Source organism: Buteo buteo, chromosome 8 (genome assembly GCF_964188355.1).
Source record: "Buteo buteo chromosome 8, bButBut1.hap1.1, whole genome shotgun sequence".
Lineage (NCBI taxonomy): Eukaryota > Metazoa > Chordata > Aves > Accipitriformes > Accipitridae > Buteo > Buteo buteo.
This window is the reverse complement of record NC_134178.1, coordinates 12175808-12200354: the sequence shown is the minus strand read 5'-3', so window position 1 is coordinate 12200354 and position 24547 is coordinate 12175808. Positions and strand designations below refer to the sequence as shown.

General features: G+C 45.1%; 1 protein-coding gene across 2 annotated transcripts; it reads left to right on the top strand.

The window, feature by feature from the left end:
- The first annotated feature begins 1225 nt into the window (after positions 1-1225).
- UBASH3A (ubiquitin associated and SH3 domain containing A) lies at positions 1226-22992 on the top strand. Of its 2 annotated transcripts, none has more exons than XM_075034704.1 (14): positions 1226-1360; positions 4784-4837; positions 6307-6493; positions 8427-8625; positions 9353-9522; positions 10417-10625; positions 11479-11605; positions 13614-13713; positions 15107-15229; positions 16032-16124; positions 17166-17310; positions 20333-20445; positions 20962-21068; positions 21948-22992. In XM_075034704.1, the coding sequence occupies exons 1-14, from the start codon at positions 1248-1250 to the stop codon at positions 22083-22085; spliced, it is 1878 nt and encodes a 625-aa protein (XP_074890805.1). In that variant the 5' UTR covers positions 1226-1247; the 3' UTR covers positions 22086-22992. The 2 variants fall into 2 exon arrangements, with proteins under 2 accessions (XP_074890805.1, XP_074890804.1); XM_075034703.1 differs by having other exon boundaries at positions 13605-13713.
- The last annotated feature ends 1555 nt before the right edge of the window (positions 22993-24547 follow it).

Here is a 24547-nt window from a genome sequence, read left to right as displayed (position 1 = left end):
TTTCCATGGCAAAACCCATGTCCTTGGAATATGGCTGCGATGAGGGAAGCTGTTCAGCCCCTTTGCTGCGCGCAGTGGAAACTGGCACTTCCAAAGGAGAGGCCTTCATGTCACTGTTCACATCTAGACCATGATGTCAAGAGTTCTTCATCATCTTTTATGCCACTCTTTCAGCAGCCTTCCCTGGAAATGGGAAACACAGGGGGACATAAGGAAAAAAAAAAAAAAAAAAGAAAGCAGAGAAGGATGTATAAAGAAAGCTGCACTTCTTGAGTTGCTCTCAGTGCTCTGATGGTCTCCCCACCAGGCTTTCGAGACAAGCAGTTGGAAAAGTGGCCCACACTGGCCAAGTGTCCCAAGGGGAACTTCAGCCAAGGGGGAGAAAGTGAGGGCTCATTTCAGGAGACCAGCAGCTCAGGTGACCCTTTCGGTCCACACAGCAAGATGTCCTGTCCTCCCCCACGAGCAGCGGTACCTTCAATGAGGACAGCCCAGGCCAGAGAAAATTGTCTCCAACCATTTCACCTGTTCTGGCCACGCTGGAAACGCTGGGGACCAGCCAGCGTGGCTCTGCAAAGGCTCCCATGATGGGACTGGCACCACTGGAAAGGACAGGCTTCTCCCAGCTGCTCCAAGCCCAGCCTCGGGGTCTGATGTCTAGATGTGACATTGAGTTTGACCTTACGCAGTTGGCCGCCCCATCGCCTTTGGCTGAGGAGACCAGAGCAGGAGCCATGGACGATAGGGATGGGAAGACATGAAAATTGAGCCCAAAAGGAAAGAATTTGGCCTGCAGACTAACTTCTTACACGCTGAAGGACATCCCTGCTCGCCTCCACCATGCTCCAGTAGTAGCTCAGGTGGATTTCTTGGCTTTCAGAAAGCAATTTAAAATGAAAGGCTAAAAGATCCCATCTTAGACCCTTCAGCAAGTCCACCCTGGCTGTGGTGTTTACCTTTGGACTACTAGTCTTGTTCTGCTGGGGCGGATGGGGAAAGCCTGCAGGTAGCTTTTGCTTTTTTAGCCACTCTAAACCAAAAAATCGGAGATGTAGATGCTACGAAAACAGGATGTCAGCTTTTGTCAGAAAAGATCACAAGACGTTTGAGGTTTGTTTTTTTTATTTTAGCTGCCTCTTTCTCTTTCTCTCTCTTTCATTTTCTTACTCCCTCCCTCCCTCTCACCCTCCTCCCACCTCCCAATTTCTGTCAGCACTCAGCACACGGTCGGGGGAAGAGCAGAAGAGATGGCGGTGGCGGAGACACAGCTGTACGCAAAGGTGGCCAACAAGCACAGGAGAAAAAGCACCTCTGTACTCCTTGAGTCTCTCCTCGCCAAAGGATTCCCGGCTCATATCGCGTGAGTAATGTGTTCGGCTGCCTTTGCACAGTAAGATGTATTGAACATATAAGAGGTATTTCTCATAAGATCCTGACAGCAGGCACCTTGCTTTTTTCATCAAGAGACCACGCTGTTTCCTGAGGGTGATGTCTCTATACAGGGATCAGACCTGTCTTGCTTTGAATTTCTTGTAGAGCTGTGTGTATTGCTCATACTGCAAAAACAACCTGCTCTGTACCCATTTTAATAAATACTGTGCATATCTGAAGACACAACACGCTTCCATGTCTTCAGGTTGAGAGGCCTCACAATAAGTTAAGAAGTTGATGTTTGCTCCTGGGATATATACCCTGTCATTTTTTTTCTGCTTACCACTGTTATTATAAGGGAGTTAAATGTGGATGTAACTTCTGCCCAAAGTTTTTTTCAGGCCTGGCAAAGACCTCCTGCTGGATTTTGTCACTGGAAACTGTTTTAAAAGAGTAAGCTTTCCTTAACAAGATGCCACCTAAGTCTGTCAATTTTGCTTCCTGTCTTGAATCAGGATCTTGTTCCAAAAGCGTGTCTTACCTGGAAAATGTAATAGTAAAGAATGAGGTGCTACTCTTGGCAACCCGAATGGATGAGATATTAACTGGTGGCAGCTAACCAAGTTAATAAAAAAAAAAATGTGGTGGCCACTCCTCCCCCAAACATCACTCTGGTTGCACAAGGAAGTTTGGGGGAGGATTTTCCAACTTCTGAAGGGCAAGTATGGACACTTTGGTTCAAACTGTTAAAAAAATAAATCTTTTTATTTAAATGTTGAAGAACTCCTCATAAAAATATTTTAGAAAGGAGAGCAATATCTCTCCCTTTTGACTGAAAATTAAGCAAGTTGAAAAGGCTCCATTCAGAAGTGCCATGTTGCTTTTTTAGGAGCAGCTGTGTTTAGCAGATCAACTTTAGACATGATGGGCACAACTTGCAAGGAAACTGTGGGTCCCTTGTTCCCAGTTACACATAGTGGAATTTTAGCTGCGCAGCTGAAAACCTGGCTCATCATTTCTCTAGTAATACTATAAGTTTGGTCACCCCAAAGCAACAGCTAGTTTTTGAATTTTTTTGTCCTGTATGTGATGTTCTTCAGATCCTCTTTGAAACAGTTTCTACTGTTACAGAGATGGCTTTGTGCTTCCCAGGTCAAAATCAAGAAGCAGTGGCAGAAACACTATGCAAATCAACATAAAATGACAAAATGTCCAAAAGCACTTTATTTTTTAATTTATTTGCTTTTATTGACTATAAGACCTTCAAAATTTTGATTGCGTTTTTATAAAACCTTTTAGCTGTCTCTGCAGTTCCTGGGTTGAACTGTAAATGAAAGTACTGAAAAGTTGGTCTTTTGAGATGTCCTGGCCTGACAAAAACGAGGCTGGGTTGAAATATTACTAAATCTTTCATAAAGTAGAACCAGCATGCCAAAGCAACATTTCCCCAAAGAACAAAAACCAAATATGTGAGGATCAACCCTAGCATCAGATCAACAAAATGGGCCTTCCCTGGTGCTTTACACAGAACTGAAGAGTGTCAGCTGTTTCTGCTTTAGGGAAGACTCAGTTTGTTCTCACTGTAAAGACACTATTTTTAATACAGATTTTCAAAGGTTTATTCCTACTCTCTATCATCTGAGAGAAATTGGTATATACAGAATTTATTCTATGCATTATCTTTCAATCTTCACTGCTCATCTTGGAAGCATAGAATGTCTATCACAGCCTAATACTCTCCTGGTGCTAAGGGCTCTACAAACCCCTCTGGAAAGCATCCTACAGCCAACATATATGAGGAGACAAAAGGTGGGAACAGGCACAGAGAGGAGCACAAGGGAGCAAGGAGATAGTACTGAGCAGCATGACAGTCCATGGTCTCAGGTCTCGCTTGTCTTATTACATTTACGATTTTGCAGGCCCTATGGTAAAGAAAAGATGAAGTCATGCTCGATTTGCCTTCAGGGCAGCTTGCACAGAGCTTCTCTCCGAGTAGGAGGAGCAGCATGACATGAAGCAGTAGAACACTGACTTTGAGGTGTAACAAGTGGTTGACAAAGTCTGGCATCATTGGCTGAGCAGAGGCAGGCACTGACATTTCAACAGAATACGGCAGGAAGGGCTGTATGGGGAGAATGGCAAAAACATAGGCTGGTTGTGTTTGATGTGATGGACAAGGGAGAGCCAGCAGAGGTGTGGAAAGAAAATGTGCGGTATTCAGTCACAGAGGACACAGGCTAGTTTTAGGCAAGGTAGGTCATGGTTTTGCATTGATTTGGCCATGGTAGTTGATTTACTTTATGGAGAAGAAAGGTAGAAGTTAAAGCTTGAGTGGAAAAACTCGTGTTTAGCCCTCATCCATGTTGAGCCCCCACTAAAGAGCCAGGCATGATTGCATAAGTACATTTAAATGTTTTTAACAAGGCCGTGTGTAGTTTTTGCACTAGAGAGAAGACAGAAGGCTAGGAGGAAGCACCAAGGATGAACCTGAGTCCTGCTGCTTAATGCACTCATTGCACTGCTGGTGCATGCTCAGGTGTCGCAGGGATGGATGGAGGATAAAGATGTGAGGAGACTAAAAGAATGAATGCCCTCAGGACCCACTGGCCAGAAAGGATGGCCTCAAGAGAGAAGGAAAGAGATGAGCAGATGCCAAATAATTTAGCAGGTTTTCCTCCACATCCACTGTCTCTACTTTCCCTTCATGTCTCTTCTGAGAAGTTTGTAGGTGGGTTACAGGACTGGAAATGGGGTTCATGGGTGCAGGTGCTACTTAAATACTGGAATCCTTCACCCATCACCTAGCATTTAGTCACAGAGACTTGTTCGTATGAAGCCCATAGTTGGCATTTTGAAAGCTGTAGTGAGAAAATGAAATGGGAATCCAATCTGATCCCAGAGAATGACAGCTGCATTAACAGAGAGAAATGTGAGATATTGTCCCTCATCTTGGACTGAACTGGTGGCTTAGATCTGGCTCTCTGCTGGCCTCTACGAGATCCTCAACCCACATTTTTGAACCCCAACATCAGTATGTCTTGCTTTGTTTATATGTATGGGCTTGGGCCTGACATCTTGAACCAGAACAACCCTATGAACCGAGCAAACCCTGCTCTTCCAGTGCGTGGTTTACTCAACCCTAAGGAAATCCATATAGTCAGTAGGGCTGCTAAGGAAACACCTCCAGAACACAAAGGAGGACAGGTTAGCAATCTTCAAGGAATTAAAGACTTGTAGTGGAAAAAACTATCTGGAGGGCTTCAAGAACGTTAGTATTTGCCAGGAATAACCTAGCTGTTAGAGGTCCTGTCTGTGCTGGAGAATAGACTTGGTGACTATAACACGTCCATTCTTTACTTTCTAGAATTTTTCTTTCTGTTATTCTGATGAATCTGTTTTGGTTTTTTGTTAGGCAAAAAGCCTTGGCTGCTACTGGACAAAAGACAATAGAAGATGCTGCAAAATGGTAAGTACCTGTGATTTTTAAGGAGTGCTTTCAGATTAAACTTGGCTAAAAATCCTTGTTCATGTGCTGATTCTGTCACTGAATGTGAAGTTAGCTGCCATAAACGCCCCTGCATCTGAGTTCTTTTTTTTTTTTTTCTGTTTAGTTCATGCAGAGAAAGAAATAATTGTATTTGTACTTTTTCTGGGAAGTGAGGTTATTTGCAGAAAGTCCAGGGTAAATCAAAAAAGCTGGAGAGAAAAGGGCAGCCTTGGGCAGAAGCATCTACTTTTACCACAGTGATGTTAGTCAATTCATGGGACCAGACACTTCTCCTCAGTTTGAAGCCTCCTGCTTATTTACGGCCGTGGCCGCCGAGGTCTGCTCACTGCCTCTGCACGGGGCCTGAGGGGGGAACCTGGACTTTCCATCCTGAAGGAAAGGAGGAAGGAAACAGGGAAAATATCTGCAAACCCATGGCTGCAGTTACAAACACGTGCAGTAATAACATGGGGTTAAATGGCAATGGCTGAAGGCAAACAGCCTATCTTCTTCCCTTGAGGAAGGCTCATTATAAAATAAGCTGAAAGGCTGACGGTCAGAGGGACATATCATTAGTCAAAAGGACTTGTTAGTCTTGATCTCTACAAAGTTTTTCTTCTGTACCAAGAGTCCCACAGAGTATTCATATGCTGATAATTGATTTTTTTTCTTTAATCCACTCTCAAATCAAATCCAGTCTTTCCTTGCATTCTTTTCTGGGTTTTGCTGTGGGATTTTTTTGGCTTGGTTTGATTGTTTCTTTCTTTTTTTTCTTTTTTTTTTTTTTGTAAAAAGTCAGAGGAGACATTTGAGAATGGCAGATTCTTCCCAAATAATTTTTTGTCAGGAATGCCACCATACTTTCCATCAATCACTACCAATCCAACAGCTGCAAAGCCAAACCTACAGCATGTGAAGAGCAAGGTGAAGGATGTCATCACATGGGATATGAGTTTCTGATCTTTGCTTGTACATTTTCTGATTTGTCTTGTTTGCTTTTACTAGGGCTGAATAAAAATGCTAGCTCTTTTGGGGTATTTTTTTAATCTTCAGTTATTTTTCATTTGGCCATTATTCAATATTTTCTACCCATTGCTTCTTTTTCCTCCTCCAGCCCTCTGTTTCCAGTCATGAAAAAGGGGGAAGAATAACCCCCAAAAATCTAAAAATATCTTTTTTGTTGTCTCATTTTCAGACATTGAAAGAAATGAAGGCACATACTAGAATGTAAAGTACACAAAAAATAAGCAGAAGAAAAACCCATTCTCCATTAGTTAATATTTCAGAGAGAAAATTTGTAAGGAGCTCTTAATTTAGCTTTTCCCTTGTAAGAAAACAACAACTTTGTATTTCCTTTTTCTGATCTCTACTATGGATGCCTTCAACCACAGGAAACAAGAGTAAGCTGTGCACATACTTTACTCTCTGTGATATGCTCTTGATTTCAGGTTGCACTCCCACTGCAACGATCCCTCTTTGGAGGACCCAATCCCTCAGGAGTATGCTCTTTACTTGTGTCCCACCGGCCGTTTGCATGACCATCTGCAAGAGTTTTGGAAGGAAAGCAAGCGCCAGTGCGGGAAAAACAGAGCCCATGAGATTTTTCCACACATCACTCTCTGCGACTTCTTCACGGTAAAGCGCAAAAGGCGTGCAAGGCTCAAATATAAACTGCTGGTGGAAGTGGACCACCTACAGTTGTCTTATACCAGAAATTCTCTTTGGTGATCAAGCTAACATGACCTAGGTCCAGGCGTGTTTGCTTAATATTTGAGTGTTCAGCCCCTGCATAGGCACCGGGGGCTTTCTTCCCACTACCTGCTCTAGCTACCCACCTTAGCCCTTGGCATACCTAAAAATTGGGTGTTGGGGCCAGTGGGATGCTTCAGGGTAGCTGAGTGACACGTGTCTAGCATCCATCTAGAGCAACTCTGTGCAGTCCAGGCTGCACATGGACCTGCCAGCGGTGAAGCACTGCTCCCCACACGCAACTATCAGCAGGCTAGAGAGACCATGCCCATTGCTGCATCCATCTAGGATGTTAAACCTTCCTGCCTGGGGCAACAGTGGCTGGCTTCAGCCAACTGTGCAGCCGTGACAGCGTTATCATAGGGTATAGACAACTTTGGTATTATGCCTATGGGAATCTCAGGGAAACCGCTACCTAGCCCAGAGAGCCCCAGCCAGAAGGTCATTGCTATGGTGGCATGTTCCAGTCTGTACCCTTTCTACTGAAGCTTGGATGCTGTGAAAAAGGGAGAAGCAAAATGCACAGGGATGGAAGGAGCAAGGGAAGCTGGACGGGAGTCCAGCAGTGCAATTGAGTCACTTTGTCAATAATTTAACATGGAAGTTAGGCTCCTGTGCTGGACTCTTGTTGGGCTTTTTTCTGGTTCTGGAGATGCTACTGTCCTCCTAGCTGGCCTTCTGAGTGAACGGTAACCCTCTAAAGAACTTCCCAGCAGAACTCCTTCTCCTGCACAGGTGAATACCCCAGTATCAGCAAAGACCAGCAAAGGTCTGAAAAAACTCTGGAGCCAACTGGTATCCAGTTTTCACACACTGACGGTGTTGCACATGAACACCAGCTGCAGCTGAGATGCGCTGAAACAGATATGAGCTAGAGTAGCTGGACAAAATTATTATGTTAATCATACTTTCATGCTAAACCATGCTGTTAAGTATAGACAGTGAAAATAAGAGTATTTTGTTGCAAAATATTGAATAGCAGGGTACCCTGTGGCCATTAATCACAATTACACAGAACAAAAATCATGAATTAATAACGAATGCCATGGTGTTGTCAGGTGTCAAGTTTAAAGGCCTGCCCCTGGAGAGATGACTGAATTGCAACCCTCACCTCAGGCACCTCCACCCTGTTTCAGGTAGCATATTTCTAGGGATAAATGCACCCTCCGGTGCTATTCTCTGCTCGTCAGCTGTCAGCAAGAGCTGGCCTGGATGCCTCACAGGCAGAAAGCGAGACTCACTGACCTGCCTCCCACCTCCTTCTCCCGACACAGCCCTCTCCTGTTTCCTGACTCCCCACGTCTTTCGCAGCTCCCGGACTTGTCAGCCCCGGCGGATCCTGCTGCATGGCACTTGCCCTGGTGCAGGATCCCACCTGCCTCTTTCACCCCACAGCCCAGTATGTTGCTCCAGTATGTTGCTCAGCGTCTGAGATCTTGAAGTTTTAGCAGGAGCTATTTCAGCTGTCAGGTAACAATAATGCAAATTCTTACTTAGAATTGAAGAGGGAAATCATGATCCCTGCTTCATTTCAGTCAGGTTACTGCACACCTGTCAGATGGTAAAATCTTTTGGCTCTTCCCTATCCAGCCTGCTGGTAGGAGGCTCCATCTCCTGTTATAGCACCAGGATACTGTGCTGATCAAACTGCCCAGTATTACTGATCTTAATACCAGGAATTTCAAGCAAGTTTGTAGGTGTGTTGTCTTTCTCAGGAAGTCTAATTCCTGCACCATTTTCTGCTATTACTGTATGACACAGGCTACAATAGTGGCTGTTGAGCCAGTGGGTAAAGCCTGTTCCTCCTGTTTTCTTTCAGTGTGAAGACCAGAAAGTGGAATTATTGTATGACACCTTAAAGCGAGTCGGTGACAGCTTTTCACAGTGCTTTCCACCATCTATTTCACTATCACTACATTCATCCACCAGCTACCTTGGCTTCTTCATTGGTGACAGCCATGCAAATATCCTCAAAGAGTTTGCTCTGGCATTCTCATCAGAGGCTTCAGCCCAGGCAGGTAGGACCAAAATCAGAGGGAAAATGGGTGGGTCATAGCACAAATGCTTAGGCATGTTACTGAAAGCATTTCTTGTGCCTGCAGGGAAGCTTAGCTGATGTTTTATGCCAGCAAACACCCTTTCTCCCCACAGATTTGAAAATAACATGGCTAGGGAAGCATGGTTTTTGAAGACACAATGCTTTTATCTAGAAGAAGAAAAGGTTAGCTGTGTAATTTGATAGGTCATCGATCAGGATATCCAAGATGGGTGGGGATATAATCCTCCCTATGCCCAGACCTCCATCTCCATGGTGCTATGGCCCAGCCTAATGGCCTGACTGCATCCTTGAGAAGAAGGTCCTAATCCCCACTCCAATGACATCCAAGGGAAACTGCACCACCAGTTGAGACTGAGGGGATACAACCCCAGAAGAGCTGCATCTCAGAGAAACAAGTTCAATACATCTCAGACTGGGAGAGGAATTCAAACCCTGTTCATTTCTTTTCTCCCAGCTGAAGCCAGGGAGCAAATGAAGTCCAGATTTATGAATCATTTTGGCATGATTAAAATCATGACATTCTGCAAAACAGTTATTCAGCAAAACAGTTATTCAGCAAAACTCTGATCTACTCCACTACTGATTACTATGGTGTTTCCTGTAGCATGCAAAACATGTAGGACTAAACAAGAAGAGCTTTAAATGACCTTCACTTCTATGTTGTGACATGATTGTTTGATTCCTAGATTGCCATGTGAAGCCCTGCCTAAAGCAGCTCCACCTTACCTTGGCTCACAAGTTTTATCCTCACCATCAGAAGACTTTGGAAGAATTGGCCAAATGCATTAACCCAGGGGAGAGCTGCCAGTGGGTAGCGGCTCTCTACTCACGGGACATGCGTTTTGTGCATTACCAGGTACTGTCATCAGATTTATTTAAGTTCCTGAGCCCATGGTCAGACTCTTTGCTACAGTCATCTGCCTTTTTTTTTCCATGAAGAAAACCAGTGCATGCACAGTACAGTGTTTCAAAAAGCATGGTTATTTCAAGTACCTCTTTGGGTTGAAAAACTGTACTCATGAATTGGTAGAAGATACCTTTATGTTAGGCTGTTTGACCTGCATGTCAGCAAGGTCTAATTCCCAACTCCGGCAGAAAAAAATAATCTTACCATGACATGAAAAGATAAGAGAGACAGGAAATGATGATCTTTGAATATTTGCTAGGATTTGTCAGATCACAGCTTTGCAGTAAAATTCCATTCAGCAAAATCAGTTTTCTTGATTGTTCCAGCCATGATGAAAACTGCACAGATTAAACATCAGTGAGCAGGGCACAGTTGTCGCTGATGATTTTCTGCTTGACAAACTCCTGGTTAAAACCAGTCGACATTTTTCCAGTTCTCATTTCCAATTTTAAGTTATGGAATGATCAACATTTTTTAGTCAGATCAGTATATTGCTTTGTCACAAGCCTTATATTGGATTTTGGTCACACTCAGGAGAGCTGCAAGTAATCACAAAACCAGCTGACAATGCTTTTGCTATGTTTGCTTCCAAATAAGTCTGTACTAGTTACAGGGAAAAAAGTATTCTTATGGAAACCAAGTGCCTAATTTTTACACATACTGCAAATGCAGTAGTGTCTTCCTTTTTCTCTGCCAAAATGCCGTTAAAGAGCGTTTGCAGAGCGGAAAATAGTAGCGGTCGGTGTGTCCAGCGGAGAGTTGAACAAGCATCTCCTGAACCGCTGTGGCACGTGCAGCAGCGGGCTGTGGGCAGCAGCCTGACCCTGCTGCGTGTTCCCCCAGACGCTGCGGGCCCTCTTCCAGTACAAGCCCCAGAACATCGACGAACTCATGATCAACGCCGGCGACTTCGTCTACGTTGACCCGACGCAGCAGTCCGACGTGAGCGAAGGCTGGGTGATCGGGACCTCGCATCGGACCGGCTGCAGGGGTTTTATTCCCGAAAACTACACTGAGAGGGCCAGCGAGTCAGACACGTGGGTTAAGCACAGGTAAGCTGGGGTTTCGGGGGTGTTGCTTTATGTCAGCCGCTTTTCCTGCTGGGGGGCCGTGGCAGCGTTCCTCCTCGCTATGAGCTGTGGGCTGCCAGGCGGGAACTGGAGGCAGCGTGGGCAGAGGAGAGGGGGGTCCGGGGGGTCTGGGTGGGACGCCGAGACTTCTGGAAGAAGGGACATAGGACACGCACCCAGAGACACCCGGAGTTCATTAGTTCAGCTGCTCAAGGGATGACCCCTGTTTGCTCTTGAACAACCTGAACGTCCTAATGAATTTTAAAAGACCACGTTCTGCCGGGCAGACTGAGTCTTCAGCCTGGCTCAGTGCTTTCTTCTTCTTTTTTCTCATTTCAAAGACTTGCAAAGTTAACTTGAAATGAAACCACGCAGAGGTTGCTCCACCACCTTGAGCCCTTGTCTTGTTGATTTACCCTGTATCAGCAGGCATCTGTCTGGCTTCCTGCACTTTGTTCTGCCGCTGACAGCACGGCTGATGCCACTTGTAGATTAGAGCTGATTTTTCTAAGCAGGGAGGTGTAGGTGCACTTATTGAGTCCTCAGAGACAGAGAGGAGGCAACCAGGGAGTATTTCCTGTTTGAAGATCACACTTCAGCAGAGTTACACACAATATATGCCATCGATTCATATTATTTTAGATTCATTTTTCCGCTGCAGATTCTAAATCACGAACAAAGTGATGAAGTGGATTGCAAGCGTGCAAAAAAATATTGAATGGAACATGAATCCTGACTTACACATCTCTGTAGACAAAATCACAACTTAAAAATCCCTTCTATTTGTGTGTGCGCCCGTATGTTTGTGTGTGTGTTGCTTCTGCTTTTTCTACAGGGAATATGTTTTTGTAACAGCTTCGAGATTATTCACCCAAACAGAAAATGAACCTAATGTAAAGCTGAATGGAGAAGTCCATAATCCTAGTATGTCAAGGAGCGTAACCAATGTACTTTCTCTTCAGGTAACTGGTTTTTCCCATTTCTAATCTTTGCCAGGTGCTTGTGCAGATATACTATGTATTAAAAGCATTTAGTAAATTTAATATTATCTTCCTTGTTCTCCCTCACATTTTCATGTTAGGTTGTAAGGTTTCATGTTAGGTTGTAATGCAGATATACACACACACACACACACACACACACACAGAGATACGCTTATACTGTAGGGTATAATATCTCATAAATATTTTGTGACTTATATCATGCATATTACTCTTGCCTTCTTTCATAAGATTTTTTGTTGCTGTCATAATAGCACAACATATGAGTTCTCTGCTCAGGTTTCTCTGTGCACAGCCTTACTGGGCAAGCTGTGCAGAGGTATGGTGAAAAGTCTGACAAGTGAGACACGGGCACAAGATCCCCTGACTTTCATGTGGGTTCATAGCAGAGTAATTAGAGCAGAATTAGGTTCATTGTTCATTGTTACTTTTATGTCCGGATCCTATGGATGTCACCTTGATGGTTTACCTGGTCCCAGATCTTGGCACATTTAAGTGTTTCATTTTCTTTTGTATTTTTAGATACAGAGTTAATGTAAATAACTGCATAGAACTGCTGCAGGAGTACAGCCAGCTGTAAAGGTTAGCAGCACTGATGGGATTACATTTTTGTCCCAGTTTCAAAATCAACATGTATCAGTTTTTTCCCAGGTTTTCCACTGGTCTTCTGGTGGGAAGAGCAAAACAAATAAGGACTCTGGTTTTTTACCTACAGCACATTTGCACCTGCACTGCCTTGTTGGCTCTGACTGTCAGGGATGCCAAGACGGTCCTTTCCAGCACACTGGCATGCTGCAGAAACCCCTTTGGGCTTGCTGGCCCCATGGCCTCTCTTCTGGCTGTGCTGGGGATAACCCTGGGTTCATTTGTGTTAGCATCAGAGAAACTTGAGGACACCTTGAGGGAACTTCCATCCTGGGGGGTCCCAGGATGCCGTGTGTACAACCGTAAGACAGAAACATCTGCACAAGTCACATGTATGTCCTTCCACCGGCTCTTGATTGCTCTTAGCCTCTCTTATCTAGCTCAGATCTGTGGCAGAGCCACCACTTGGCCTGAGGAACATGTTTTGCAGATGTGCACGTCTCCAGTCTAGGAGTTTCCCCAGCCTCTGGGTTCCTCCTAAGCAGAAGAGCAAGACCACAAAACCCTAGTTTTAAACTCTGATCTTGCGGTGGTTGATTCGTGTTTTATGGCAGAAATGCAATAACGTTTAGCAGAATACATGAATATAAATCTCATACCACTTCTTAAGAATTCCCTTCTCTGCTGCTGAAGATACACATCGCTAACCTCAGCGCTGCAGCAGTAATGCTGCGATGGGTTGAAAAACTTTTAAAGCCTTTGACCTGTTTCCCCCTATCTTCTCATCTGTATTTAATGTGCATTGTATACTAAACCCAAACTACTCAGAATTTATTTGTAATTCCATGCAGTCTGAGTAAAAGGTGGCCCTGGAGGAAAACTGGGCTCACTGTTGACTTGGCCACACAGTTATGAAAAGTGTAAAAGTAATGTTTTCATTAGGAAAAGAAGGATGAGCTTGGTGTTAGTCCTGGTGTAGAAAAGAGCATTGCCACTTAAATCTTAGCTAGTTTCCCTCTTCTGTTTATACCAACTGTATGATATATATTAAAACTATAATTCCTTCCCACGCTGGAATGAAAAGATTTGTTATCAGCACTACCTTTCACTAGTGTAAACATAGATTTAAAACCTAATCTGTGGCCCATGAAGGTCAGGGATCTCTTTCATTTGCCTTCAGTGGAGAGCCAGTCAGGCTTACTATTGTCCTAAAGATAGGCACCTATTATAGCAGCTCCTTCTCTCCCCCTCTGTGTTTGTTATAAACCTCCCAGGGCAGGTTTGCTCTTCCTTCCTCCATCAGGCAGCATCCAGGAATCCAGAATTTTTATGCAGGTTATATATAATATCGTAATGAAAAACCCTTTTTACACAGCTGTCGCAGAATGCCACCCTGCGAAGAGGTGTGCTGGTTATGCGTCATGGGGAAAGAGTTGATCAGGTCTTCGGCAAATCTTGGCTTCAACAGTGCTTGACTGCAGATGGTGAGTAAGATAGTGGAAGGATCTTAGCAAATCAGAACCAAAACCAATTAATCCCAGTAATAGGTACAAAAGATTCAGTCTCCTATGTGTAAACGTAAACACTGACGCAAAAGAGTGAGTAACATTGCAAGTCAGGTACAGCACTGCTTTGACCTGCATGCATCCAGTATTTCGTAATGTCCTAAAGTCCTTCATGTTTATGTTGGATAAACTCTGCAGGCCAATCAAAGCTCTTGTGATACTGATGGATGTGTGTTTCACTGACGGATGTACAAAACACAACATCTTTACCGCCTGTTACACAAGGTGGTGGTCGTCAGACCCCTCCAAATTTCTGCACTTCAGTCAGAATCATGGTCTGTTGATCAGTCACAGTATGTCACTAGTCAAATCTGGGGAAGAAGAGCAAGAGCAAACCATGGTGGAAAGGAGATGTCAGCACTGACCTAAATGAAAAGTTGAATTTCTTCACCTTCTTTCTCAAAAATGTATGTTTTGAGGTGAAGAAAACTGACCCAGAACAGGGAACTGTGTGTCAGGAGGAAGGAGTGTAACAAGAAGGTGGGAGTTCAGAAGGAAGAGCTTTATGCTGAAAGTCTCCTTTGTTATGCTGGAGATCTCCTATCTAAAGTGTCCAAAATTCACGCTAGATAATGAGCATGGTACCTTCTGGCTGCATAATCAATTCATTGGTTTCATTTTCCTTCAGTGGAAATGTTGTTTTTTGTCATTGGCAGTGGTAAAAGAATATCAATAGGGAGTGGATTTTTGTTTCATTTGAGCCCCACAAAGCCGAAGTCTCACGATTTCCTGCCCTCTCTCTCATCCCACATTTTGCTCCTTCTGAACTTGCATAAGAGGTTCTGTTTTGTTAGGACAGGTGATTTCCCAAGCCAGTGTTGTGACCTTAGAATATGGTACCCTTAGGGTAATAGTAGTCACCAGGTTTTTACACCAGTGAGACACTATGTCTGTAGTACTGAAATAATCCTGTAGGCATCTGAGTTCAGGCACTGCCCCATGATCCCCCAAACTGTCTCCCTGGCGTGGTCTTGGCTGATGGCAGCTCCCCCTCACCCCTACAGTTTCCAGGCAAGGTTTGGGGAGAGCACAGACCAGGGTCGGTCCCCACTGGACAGACAGCATGGGTGTTTGAGGTGGAGGGAAGAGAGACTGGCTCCTTGGGCAGACACCCTGCTTCTTCACTTGCCCTCGTGGCCAGAGAACAGACCCCGACCGGTTTCACTTGCCAGTCGAGATGTCATTCCGGGCTGAGTTTTCAGAACCAGCCATTCTACCATTCAGAAGAAACAAAGCCATTATAACGAAACGCAGCCTGTGTGTTAGCTGCTGCCTCCCTCGTACAGCGGCAAAATGTCCCACTTCATTTCAGGAAAATACTACAGAGCTGATCTGAACTTCCCTTCCACCCTGCCGAAGCGGAAAGACAGCATGAAGAATTTTGAGTGCGATCCTCCTTTATCTTCCTGTGGTGTTTTCCAGTCAAGGCTTATAGGTAAGCTGGATAATATCCTACTGAAACTGTCAGGGCTTGGGAAGCAGGCTTTCATCACCTGCAAAAGCTCATACTGGCTTTGTAGTAGAAAAACTTCTTAGTAGCACTCATTGTGGTAACAATTCTGTATGGGCAACCGCTGCAAGATCTTGTTTAACAGTAAAATAGAGGGTGGGGCTGGTTGCTCGTCTTGGAGACCCATTCTGCCAGTTCCTGGCAAAGAAAAAAAAAGAAGCTGCAAACACTAGCTGTGCCCTGCTGTGTGTCTGCAAGGGACTAACCTCTTATGCAGTTGTCACTGAATGGGCAGTGAGGAACGAAGGGGCTGACCAGAGGAAGCAGCTTCATGTTCGGCAGCGTGTGGTCACCTCATCACAGGTGCCTGATGGCTGGCTGCTGTGGGTTAGTCTGACTCAGGTCACTCACCAGATGAAGCTGTTTCTGCTCCCTGAGCAGCCACACCTGACTGTGACAATGCAAGTCTGGTGCAAATGTTTATCTCTGATGATTCAGATATATGGAGACACCCAAATACCTAACTGCTGTTTGCAGAATTTGAGTGAATCTTCTAAAATTATTTTCCAAACACTCATTTTAAACTTGCTGTTACAACCAGAATGAGCTTTTTAGCGAGCTCAGGCAGCCAACAGTGTGAAAAAAATTAATAGAATGGGACTGTCAATGTATCCCATGTCAACGAAACTGAAAAGCTCCAAGCTCTTTTTTGCAGAAAGTATTTTGTAGTATTTTCTCATCTGTCGTGGTTTGTGAAAGAGGAACTCACTTTGCTGTTCCCATCCAGGAGAAGCTTTGCTGGACCAGGGGGTGACAGTCAGCTACGTGTACTCATCACCCGCGCTCCGCTGCATACAGACAGCTCAACACATACTGCAGGGTAAGGCAGCAAAACTGGCCGGGTGCTTTTGCCACGGTGAAAATGTCCTCGTCAAACTTTTGTGAAGTCTCTGAGATGAGTAATTAAGAAGATGTACGACTTTGTGGCTATTTGTTGTTACATTTAAGCAGGGAAGACAAGGTGGTTTTTGTCTAGCTTGGTAATACAGGCAGTAACAAACGTGCTGCCGTGTGTATGGTCTGGAGAGTACTATCCCATTAACTCTAGTCCTCGCTGGTTAACATGGAATCTAATGTTATATGGAGCAGTGGTGTTTTACATCAGGTTGAATTCAACATTAGTAGCTGCTCATCAGATCACCACTGCCACCTCTTCCAAAAAGCAAATGTTTCCAGTGCTCTGAAGGATATGTATGTGAATCAGGGAAGACAACTTTCTCCTGAAAGCATTTGCCTTTGCAAGCCAAACTATTTTAATTCCTTCATATTGCAGAACCTCTTTCCTTCTCCTTCTCCCCCTCCCTCTTCTTCTCTTCATTTTTCCTCTCCTGTCCCCTCCCACAGGTCTGTCAGAGGTTCACAGTTTATTATCATGTTTATATCAGAATTACGATGGGAGTGCATTTCTTCTGGGAACTAGTACCACTCAGTAACCTCTCGAGAATTATCAACAAAATAACGTGTCTTTTGACAAGAGAATTCTATTTCTAACACTGTAGGACAATTTATTGCCCCACCAAGGACCACTGAGTAAAATGCTATATAAAAATGGTAAAAACATTTCCTGTCTAAAGTTTATTCAGATTGCAACATTACTGAGGTCTTTATTATCTCCTGTACTTTGCAGATCATCACAAGAGAGCTCCAGAAATAATAATAATGTAAGAATTTGTAGTGACTTAACATTAGTCAGACAAGAATATAATGTTGACTTAATTTAATCAACACGATCCTCTTTTGTTTGACAATAATTCTTTTTCATTGATGAAAATCTTACAGCCAACAAGGTATAATGTACAGCACAAATGTAACACTTCAAGTGTACCTTTCTCTTCTTAATAAAGATTTTTTGTTCTTTCAGGGCTTAAATTAGATCAAAAAGTCAAAATCAGGGTGGAACCAGGACTGTTTGAATGGACCAAGTGGGAAGTAAGCAGAGTAATTCCTAAATTCATGGATGTGACAGAACTGGCAGAGGCCTCTTACAAAATAGACACAAGTTACAGGTAATTGCTCCATATCTAGCTGTTAAAGCAGTTGGGGTTTTTTTTTCCCTGAGGTATCTCTTCGTCTTTATATTTGTCATAAACCATTATGAACACTGCAAAAAAATGGGTGATTCTGATCAAATTCAAGTCTGCATGAAGTGTTCCCCAAATATGATATGCTGTCAGGTATCTTGTGTCAAGAGTCAACTTTGCTGCTCTGACACAGAGACACACACGCACGCTTGGGAACGTGCGTGCACGTGGGTACACCTGCATGTGCACAAACGGCTGATACTTGTGTATGGGACCAACCCTCCTTTGGTGTTGCCTTCAGATTCGCTGGTTCGGGCCCGTGGATTGTCACGCGCAAAAATAGCTGCATTATAGGCGTTAGTGTCAGGTACCAGGAGTTTTGTTTTTGCCTTTGGCTCAAGCAAAGCACGCTTTAGAAACGTGAAGAATAACCCGTTGGGTAAATAACGTGCTGGTTTTCAGCGAGGAAGAAATGTGATTTTAGGAAAAGTCAGTAAGCCCTTTGTTTAGGGTCCGCAGGGCAGCGGCGAGAGGTCTGCCCCGCGGCAGAGGGGGGGCACAGGCTGGGAGGTGGCAGGGAGCCCAGCTCCACGCCTGAAACGCCGCCGCTTTGCCTCACTGAAGCAAGAGCTACAAGAGGAAGGGAAAGCGGGGGGCCACCCCCTGTGCACCCCGGGGCAGATCCACGCAGCGTCTGGGGAGAGAGAGGGGAGCCCGACACGAGCCTGCCGCCCTTGCGGTTTTGGGGGCAGGCAGGGTAACGGCGTTTCACTGCAATTGATGTTTGTGCCAAATTCAGTCGGGGAGGGGCGGTGTTTTGTTTTGCGTCGCTCGTATCGAGGACTTTTTGGGGGCCTCGCAACTTGGGGGAGGTGATGCCTTTTCTGAGTGCTTGCAAACCACCGCAGGGCAGGAAATGATAAGCCTCCAGTTCAATCTAGCTCCTCATCTTGGTCGCAAACCAGGCTGCTCTGTGTTTGCAGTGCAGAGCCAGATCCAGGAAATTACTCAGCTAATAAAGGTGAGTGTCTCTGGGGTTTCCCACATCTACAAGACAGGGGGAAAGGAAACTTCTCATGTCTTAATGCATTTCTTACAGCCAAGCATCTTTGTTTGAAATTGCATGAAGGAATAAAATGCTTCATTTTCTTGGATCATAGTGCTTTCTGGTGTGTTTTACCACCAGCAGACCATTTTCCCTAGTTTCTTCAGTACACTTGCCTCAAAAGAAAGTGTGCAAATGCAGACCAGTGAGAAGCTCAGAGGGGAAGCTCTGAAGTAATGCTAACTACAGGGTTCAGACCCCTCGCACCTCACTCGGGTCCAGGCAAAAATAGGGTGGATGAGCAATTGTCCTGGTTTCAGCTGGGATAGAGTTAACTGTCTTCCTAGTAGCTGGTACAGTGCTATGTTTTGAGTTCAGTATGCGAAGAATGTTGATAACACTGACGTTTTCAGTTGTTGCTAAGTAGTGTTTAGACTAAAGTCAAGGATTTTTCAGCTTCTCATGTCCAGCCAGCGAGAAAGCCGGAGGGGCACAAGAAGTTGGCACAGGACACAGCCAGGGCACCTGACCCAAACTGGCCAACAGGGTATTCCATACCATGGGACATCACATCCAGTATAGGAACTGGGAAGTGGGGGCAGGGAATCGCCGCTCAGGGACTGGCTGGATGTCGGTCGGCGGGTGGTGAGCAATTGCCCTGGGCATCATTTGTACATTCCAATCCTTTTATTACTACTGTTGTCATTTTATTAGTGTTATCATTATCGTTGTTAGTTTCTTCTTTTCTGTTCTACTAAACCGTTCTTATCTCAACCCACGAGTTTCACTTCTTTTTCCCAATTTTCTCCCCCATCCCACTGGGTGGGGGGGGAGTGAGTGAGCGGCTGCGTGGTGCTTAGTTGCTGGCTGGGGTTAAACCACAACAGCAATAAACTTGTACATATGATGCCAGTTTCTTCCCGTCGCATGCAGGGTTCAAAATCCTCAGGTCCCAGGGGCTGCTTTTACCATATTCACTCACTGCAAATGACAACCTTCAACTAGGCTGTCAGGGCCTCCCAAAATCGGGAATTTGGTGTTCCCGACCCTTGGCACCACCGGCCACTGCACACTGGGGCCCTGCGGGCTCTTCCCCACTGCCGCCGGACTGGGGCAGCCCCCAGCCCTCCTCCCGCGGCCGGACAGAGCTGGTGTCCTGGAAGGTGCTGCGGAGCCTTGGGACGGGTCTGTGCAGGGTGCGCAGCACCCATCGACCCAAGACCTACTGGGTCTGCGGGGCTGCCTTGATTCGCAGCACTTTGAAGGTCTGGCTCATGCTTTTTTAGGGAATGTTTATTCAGTGCCTGAAGAGCCCTGGCATATAAAAGAAAGAAGAACGCCGGGTCTCATTCAAAGAGCTCAGATACTTAGGAGTGGTGCATTTTGGTGCTGGAAACACTTTTTTTTTTTTTAACTCTGGAAGTGAAAGTCTGTACTATCCATTTGTCCAGCTAATACAGATATGCCTCATTTGTTGCTGAGTTTGATTTGCTTTGTTTATTAAGGAGACTAACGCTGAGGCACCAGATCTTGAAAGCATTCACATCGTCAGTGTCTCGCCTTGGTTTGAACTCGGTCGGGATTGCTAGAGCTGGGCAGCTCTGCAAGTCTGCAGTCCATAGCTGGGCAGTGGTCCCTGCTGACAGAATTGCTCAAAGCTTAAGCTTTTCTTAGGCATGAATCCTACCTTAAATAATCTCCACTGTAAAGTTTTATTAAAGCATGGTTTTCCCTGCATCTGGTGCCTTATGAGCTATGAGATTTGACTATAAGATTTAATGGCAATTACCATGGGGGACACTAATGCTGCATGCAAGCTGAGGCAGCAGTATGTCAGTCCAGTCAGTAGAAAAACCTATATCCTTTTAACCAAGTGCCTTTTCTCTGGCGTAGTCATTCAATAGTGCTGACAATGTCCCAGTATTCATCTAGATTAACATACATTTGTGATTTTATTATCAGGGGTAACTTCCCACTCTCTTCTCTGGTGCCATCGGAAAGTTATGAAGAATATGTAAGCAGAAGCTCTGCGGTTATAAAACAGATCATCACTGCCTGCCCCAGCAAAGGTAAAGGTTTCAGATCTTTGTATATTCTGTCAGAGACTTTCAGTAACAGGAACTGGCAAAGATTTGCCAACAGAAACACATTTAACGTAAGTTGTTTGTATTCCATAAAGCTTAAGGTAAACTCTTAGTCCTTGTCCTGGGCTACACTAAATTAAAATAAATGTGATTTATGGGATAGAAATTAAAAAGCAAAATTAAACAGGAAACAGTAGACTACTAAATTGCAAGAGTATACTTTGCTTCATCTTTCTACATCGGGATGTAGCTCAGCATAAGATACTATACTTTTCTGGAAAGTTTTTTTTTTTTTCTCTCTTTTCCTAGCAAATGCTTTTTCTAAATAGCTGGCATGCATACAACACACCAGACTTTTTCTGACCAGCACAGTATACCCTGCCACATTATCAAAAAGGTCTGCAAAGATGAACAGCCCCTAAAGAGCCTCATATCCATCTGCTGATGGGTAACCTGACAGTGCTGCAGCTCCCTTACTACTTTTCTTTGCTTTTTCTGGTGTATCAGGTGTCATCCTCATTGTGGGCCATGGCTCTTCCTTGGCATCTTTCACCCGACCTCTGTTAGGGCTCCCTGCCAGAGACAGCAGCAACTTTGCTCAGGGGGTACGAAAGGTAAGAAGATTTTTTTCAGCAGGAAGCTTTGGTTTTGTGTTATTATACTGTTAATAAGGAGCCTGCTTATGCGGTGAGACATGCATGTAACTGCGTGCCAATACCAACAACATTAGCTTTCTCATTACAAAGGGAATCTCATGTAGTTTTAGCAAAGCACAGGAGGTCAAGAGGATGATTTTCTCCTGGTGAACAGTATGTGACTAGCAGCTAAGTCTTTGGAGAAATTTTTTGTCCAACTCCCATGGGAAGTCAATGCCAGGTAACATTTAACAGACAAGGGGCACGTTTGGAAACCTCTCCATCTGGACCTAGCCTTCCCTCTCCTCCCCGTGGTGTTGTGAGTGTAACATGCAGCTACATTCAGTGAGTCACTCTTTAAGAAGCTGTGTGTTTTTCAAGTCACTAAGTTCACAGCTTCAGTGCTCAGCTACAGAATGAAGTGGAGAAGGGTTTTCTTGCCAGCTTCACAAGTGGGACCTGTGCTTGAGATTGGTCGCCAAGGGTTTTTGTTTACTTTATTTGTGTATTATCACCAGTGGCAGAATTCTTCACCCCAGTTTTCCTCACCATCTGCCTTGGTATAACCAACCAGAGAATTCAGTCTTTAGATATATTTTTACTACCACTGTCAATGCATAAGGAGGAGTGAATATATTTTAATCATCAAATCCAAGTATGAACATGGGGTGATGACACAAGTTCAGCTTTCACCCCACAGGCCTCCAGTCTGTTTTTAGTTCATTTCAGAAGAGGCAAAATGTCCTGGTCTCTCCTCCCAGAACAGTCTCAGGGTCTGCTCTCTTCTGTAGCAAAGCCCCCTCTTTCATGTCAAAGCAATGACCCTGCTAGTAACTCTGCTGGTAACTTCCTTCCTAGATCCCATCGCTGGGCATGTGTTTCTGTGAAGAGCTGAAAGAGGAGAACAAATGGCAGATGGTCAACCCGCCAGTGAAGACGTTAACTCATGGAGCAAATGCAGCCTTTAACTGGAGAAATGGTATTGTGGAAGATTAGAAAGCTGGCTCTGCCTTTTGCAGTTGTCAAAAATAAGCCAAAGACAGTTTATGGTTCAGCACAGTCCAGTGTTTCATCCAGAAGACTTACAGTGGATGGGAAATACCATCTCTAAGTTGTCAAAGCACAGAAAAACACTTCCGAGTTTGGTGCCTGAATATTGTTTTTATTTCAGTGGCTGAGAGGAAGGAACATAGGAACTGGCATACAAGGGAGAAAGAACTCTTCTGGTGGTGAAGAAAGTACCTTTTAACCTTTTCTGAGTACCAACATTTAATAAATAGAGAACTACCTGATTGTAAATTCCACTGCTAAAGGCACTAATATAGAAAATGTTGCATTTTCCAAGACCAAAATACATACAGTAAGAATTGCTTTTTTTCATGCACTTGGATCTTTTCAGACAAGCAGAGAAACTGGGACTGCAGAAAAGTCATCTCCTACCCAAAGAGGAGACCAGCTCTACCTAAAGCCACTGGGTTTCCTGTTCACTCCATCAGTTTTGTGACAGCAAATACCATGCTGACTATTTATTTACCTCTTCTACAAAGAGGCTCCATTTTCTATCATAACAGCTCCCTATTCAGCGATTCCCAAGTGATCCATATTGCAAAAGGGACTAAATGATTCATTTTTGCAGAAAACTGAACTGATTGCTTTACTGCTGCTGGGACAAAGAAAGATGCCCTGTGCTACTCTACTGGTGACAAAACCGTGGTGTGAGCAACTCTTAACTGCTGAACACTGCCTGAGATGGCACTCGCAGGACAACAGCTTTGCTCTGTCCTGTTCCGTGCCAAATTGTATAAATGGTGACACACCTACCAGATGGGTTACCCAAAATGCGTCTGTAGCTCTTCTCTTGGTGATTTGTTTAATTAAGGGAATGTAGCCCTGAAATTTTACGCACAAAGAGGAACATGCCTTTCCACAGTCTGTTTTCCTTTCTAACTTTCCTTTCCAGTTATCCTCTCAGATAACTACCTCTGGGAAAGCACAAGTGTTTCTTTCAACGAAAGGAAAAAATGGAGGTTTTTCTCTCTCTTAGCATGACTAAAAATGTTTTCATTTTCACTCTTCATCTCCCTGCTTCTTCTTGACATATCTCTGTATGCATGCCGTTAGCTGTCAGGGCATGCGGTAGAGCCCATCCAACATTCAGGCTTTGGGGCTGAGAGGTGTCTGACGAGCACCCTTATCTGTGGGCGTGGAGATTTCGTATCTCGGTCTTGCACCTGAAATGAGTCATTTTGACTTTCCAGCTCTGGTGGAATTGCTTGAGCTCTTGCTTTTCTGACAGCGCTGTAATTTTAAAGTGAAAACCAAAAGCCCCAGGGCCAAGACAGGAGCTCTTTAGCTAGCAAGTGATGCAAAGAAGGGCACAGGACTGCATCACTGATTGCAGCTCGAATGCTTGAGATGGGTGGCTACGGATGCAGCCCCCGAAAAAGGTAAAAACCTCAAGTGCCATCATGGCCTCTTCTTGCTCCGGGGGAGCAGGATGCCACCGCAGCGCCGAGAAGACCATGGCTTGGTTACTTCTCCACATCTCGCCCCGCCACGCGCTCGCTGTCAGCTGAGAGGGGCAGGCGTGGTGAGGGATGATTTTGCACCGAGCCCCGAAGGCAGCGGCGAGGCTCCTCTGCCGTCTTCAGGGAGGGCTGTGAGTCAGAGGTCTTGCTGAGAAAGGGCCAAGAAAACCAGCACGTAGGGGAAGAGCAGGGTGATGAGGGAGGGAGCAACACCCTCCGCCTTGCGCTCAGCCATGCCAACAGCAACCAGCCAGGGTCTCCCACCCGCCACAGCACCTGCTCCCTCGGGGTGGGCTCAGCCCCGGCCACGGGTGCGAGCCCAACCACCCGTTGGTGAAGAGCAACCCCTTAGGTTGCCCTGCTTCCTCACCAAGGAACCTGTCTGAGTGGGAAGGGAGGGGGAAATGGGGACAGCGGGGCAATGGGGGTGGCGTGGGGCAAGGAACTGGCGCTGGGCCATGGCACATCTCCGGTCACTCCTGGGAGGTTCGAGCTCATTGCCTGCAGACGAGTCAGCTCCCGTGGGGCTTTCCTCTCTATGAAAACTGTTGCTTTTGGCATGATTTGCTCTGATTTCATCAAGTGATTTCAAGCCATAGGACAGGTGTCAGCTGAGAAGCTGTCACCCCACACTGAACCCCCCATGTGAGAGATGGCCCCAGCTCTAACCAGGACTTGGGGGTGCATGGTACCAGGATGTGTGGGCATTGGTGTGTGTTTCTGGGTCGAGCTTTTGCTAGGGATACAGCCTCTGGATAGGGACCTGGCTCTGTTTTAACACATGGTAGTGGCGGCTGTGCTTGTTATGGTCCATGCTACTGTTGTCCCTAGCCTCTGAAAAGCTGCCTTTTGAGACAGATTTTGGAGTCTGTGTCCCAGGTTTCAGCCTATCTTCTTTCAGTCTTTTGAGTTGCTCCGGCCTTGGGACTG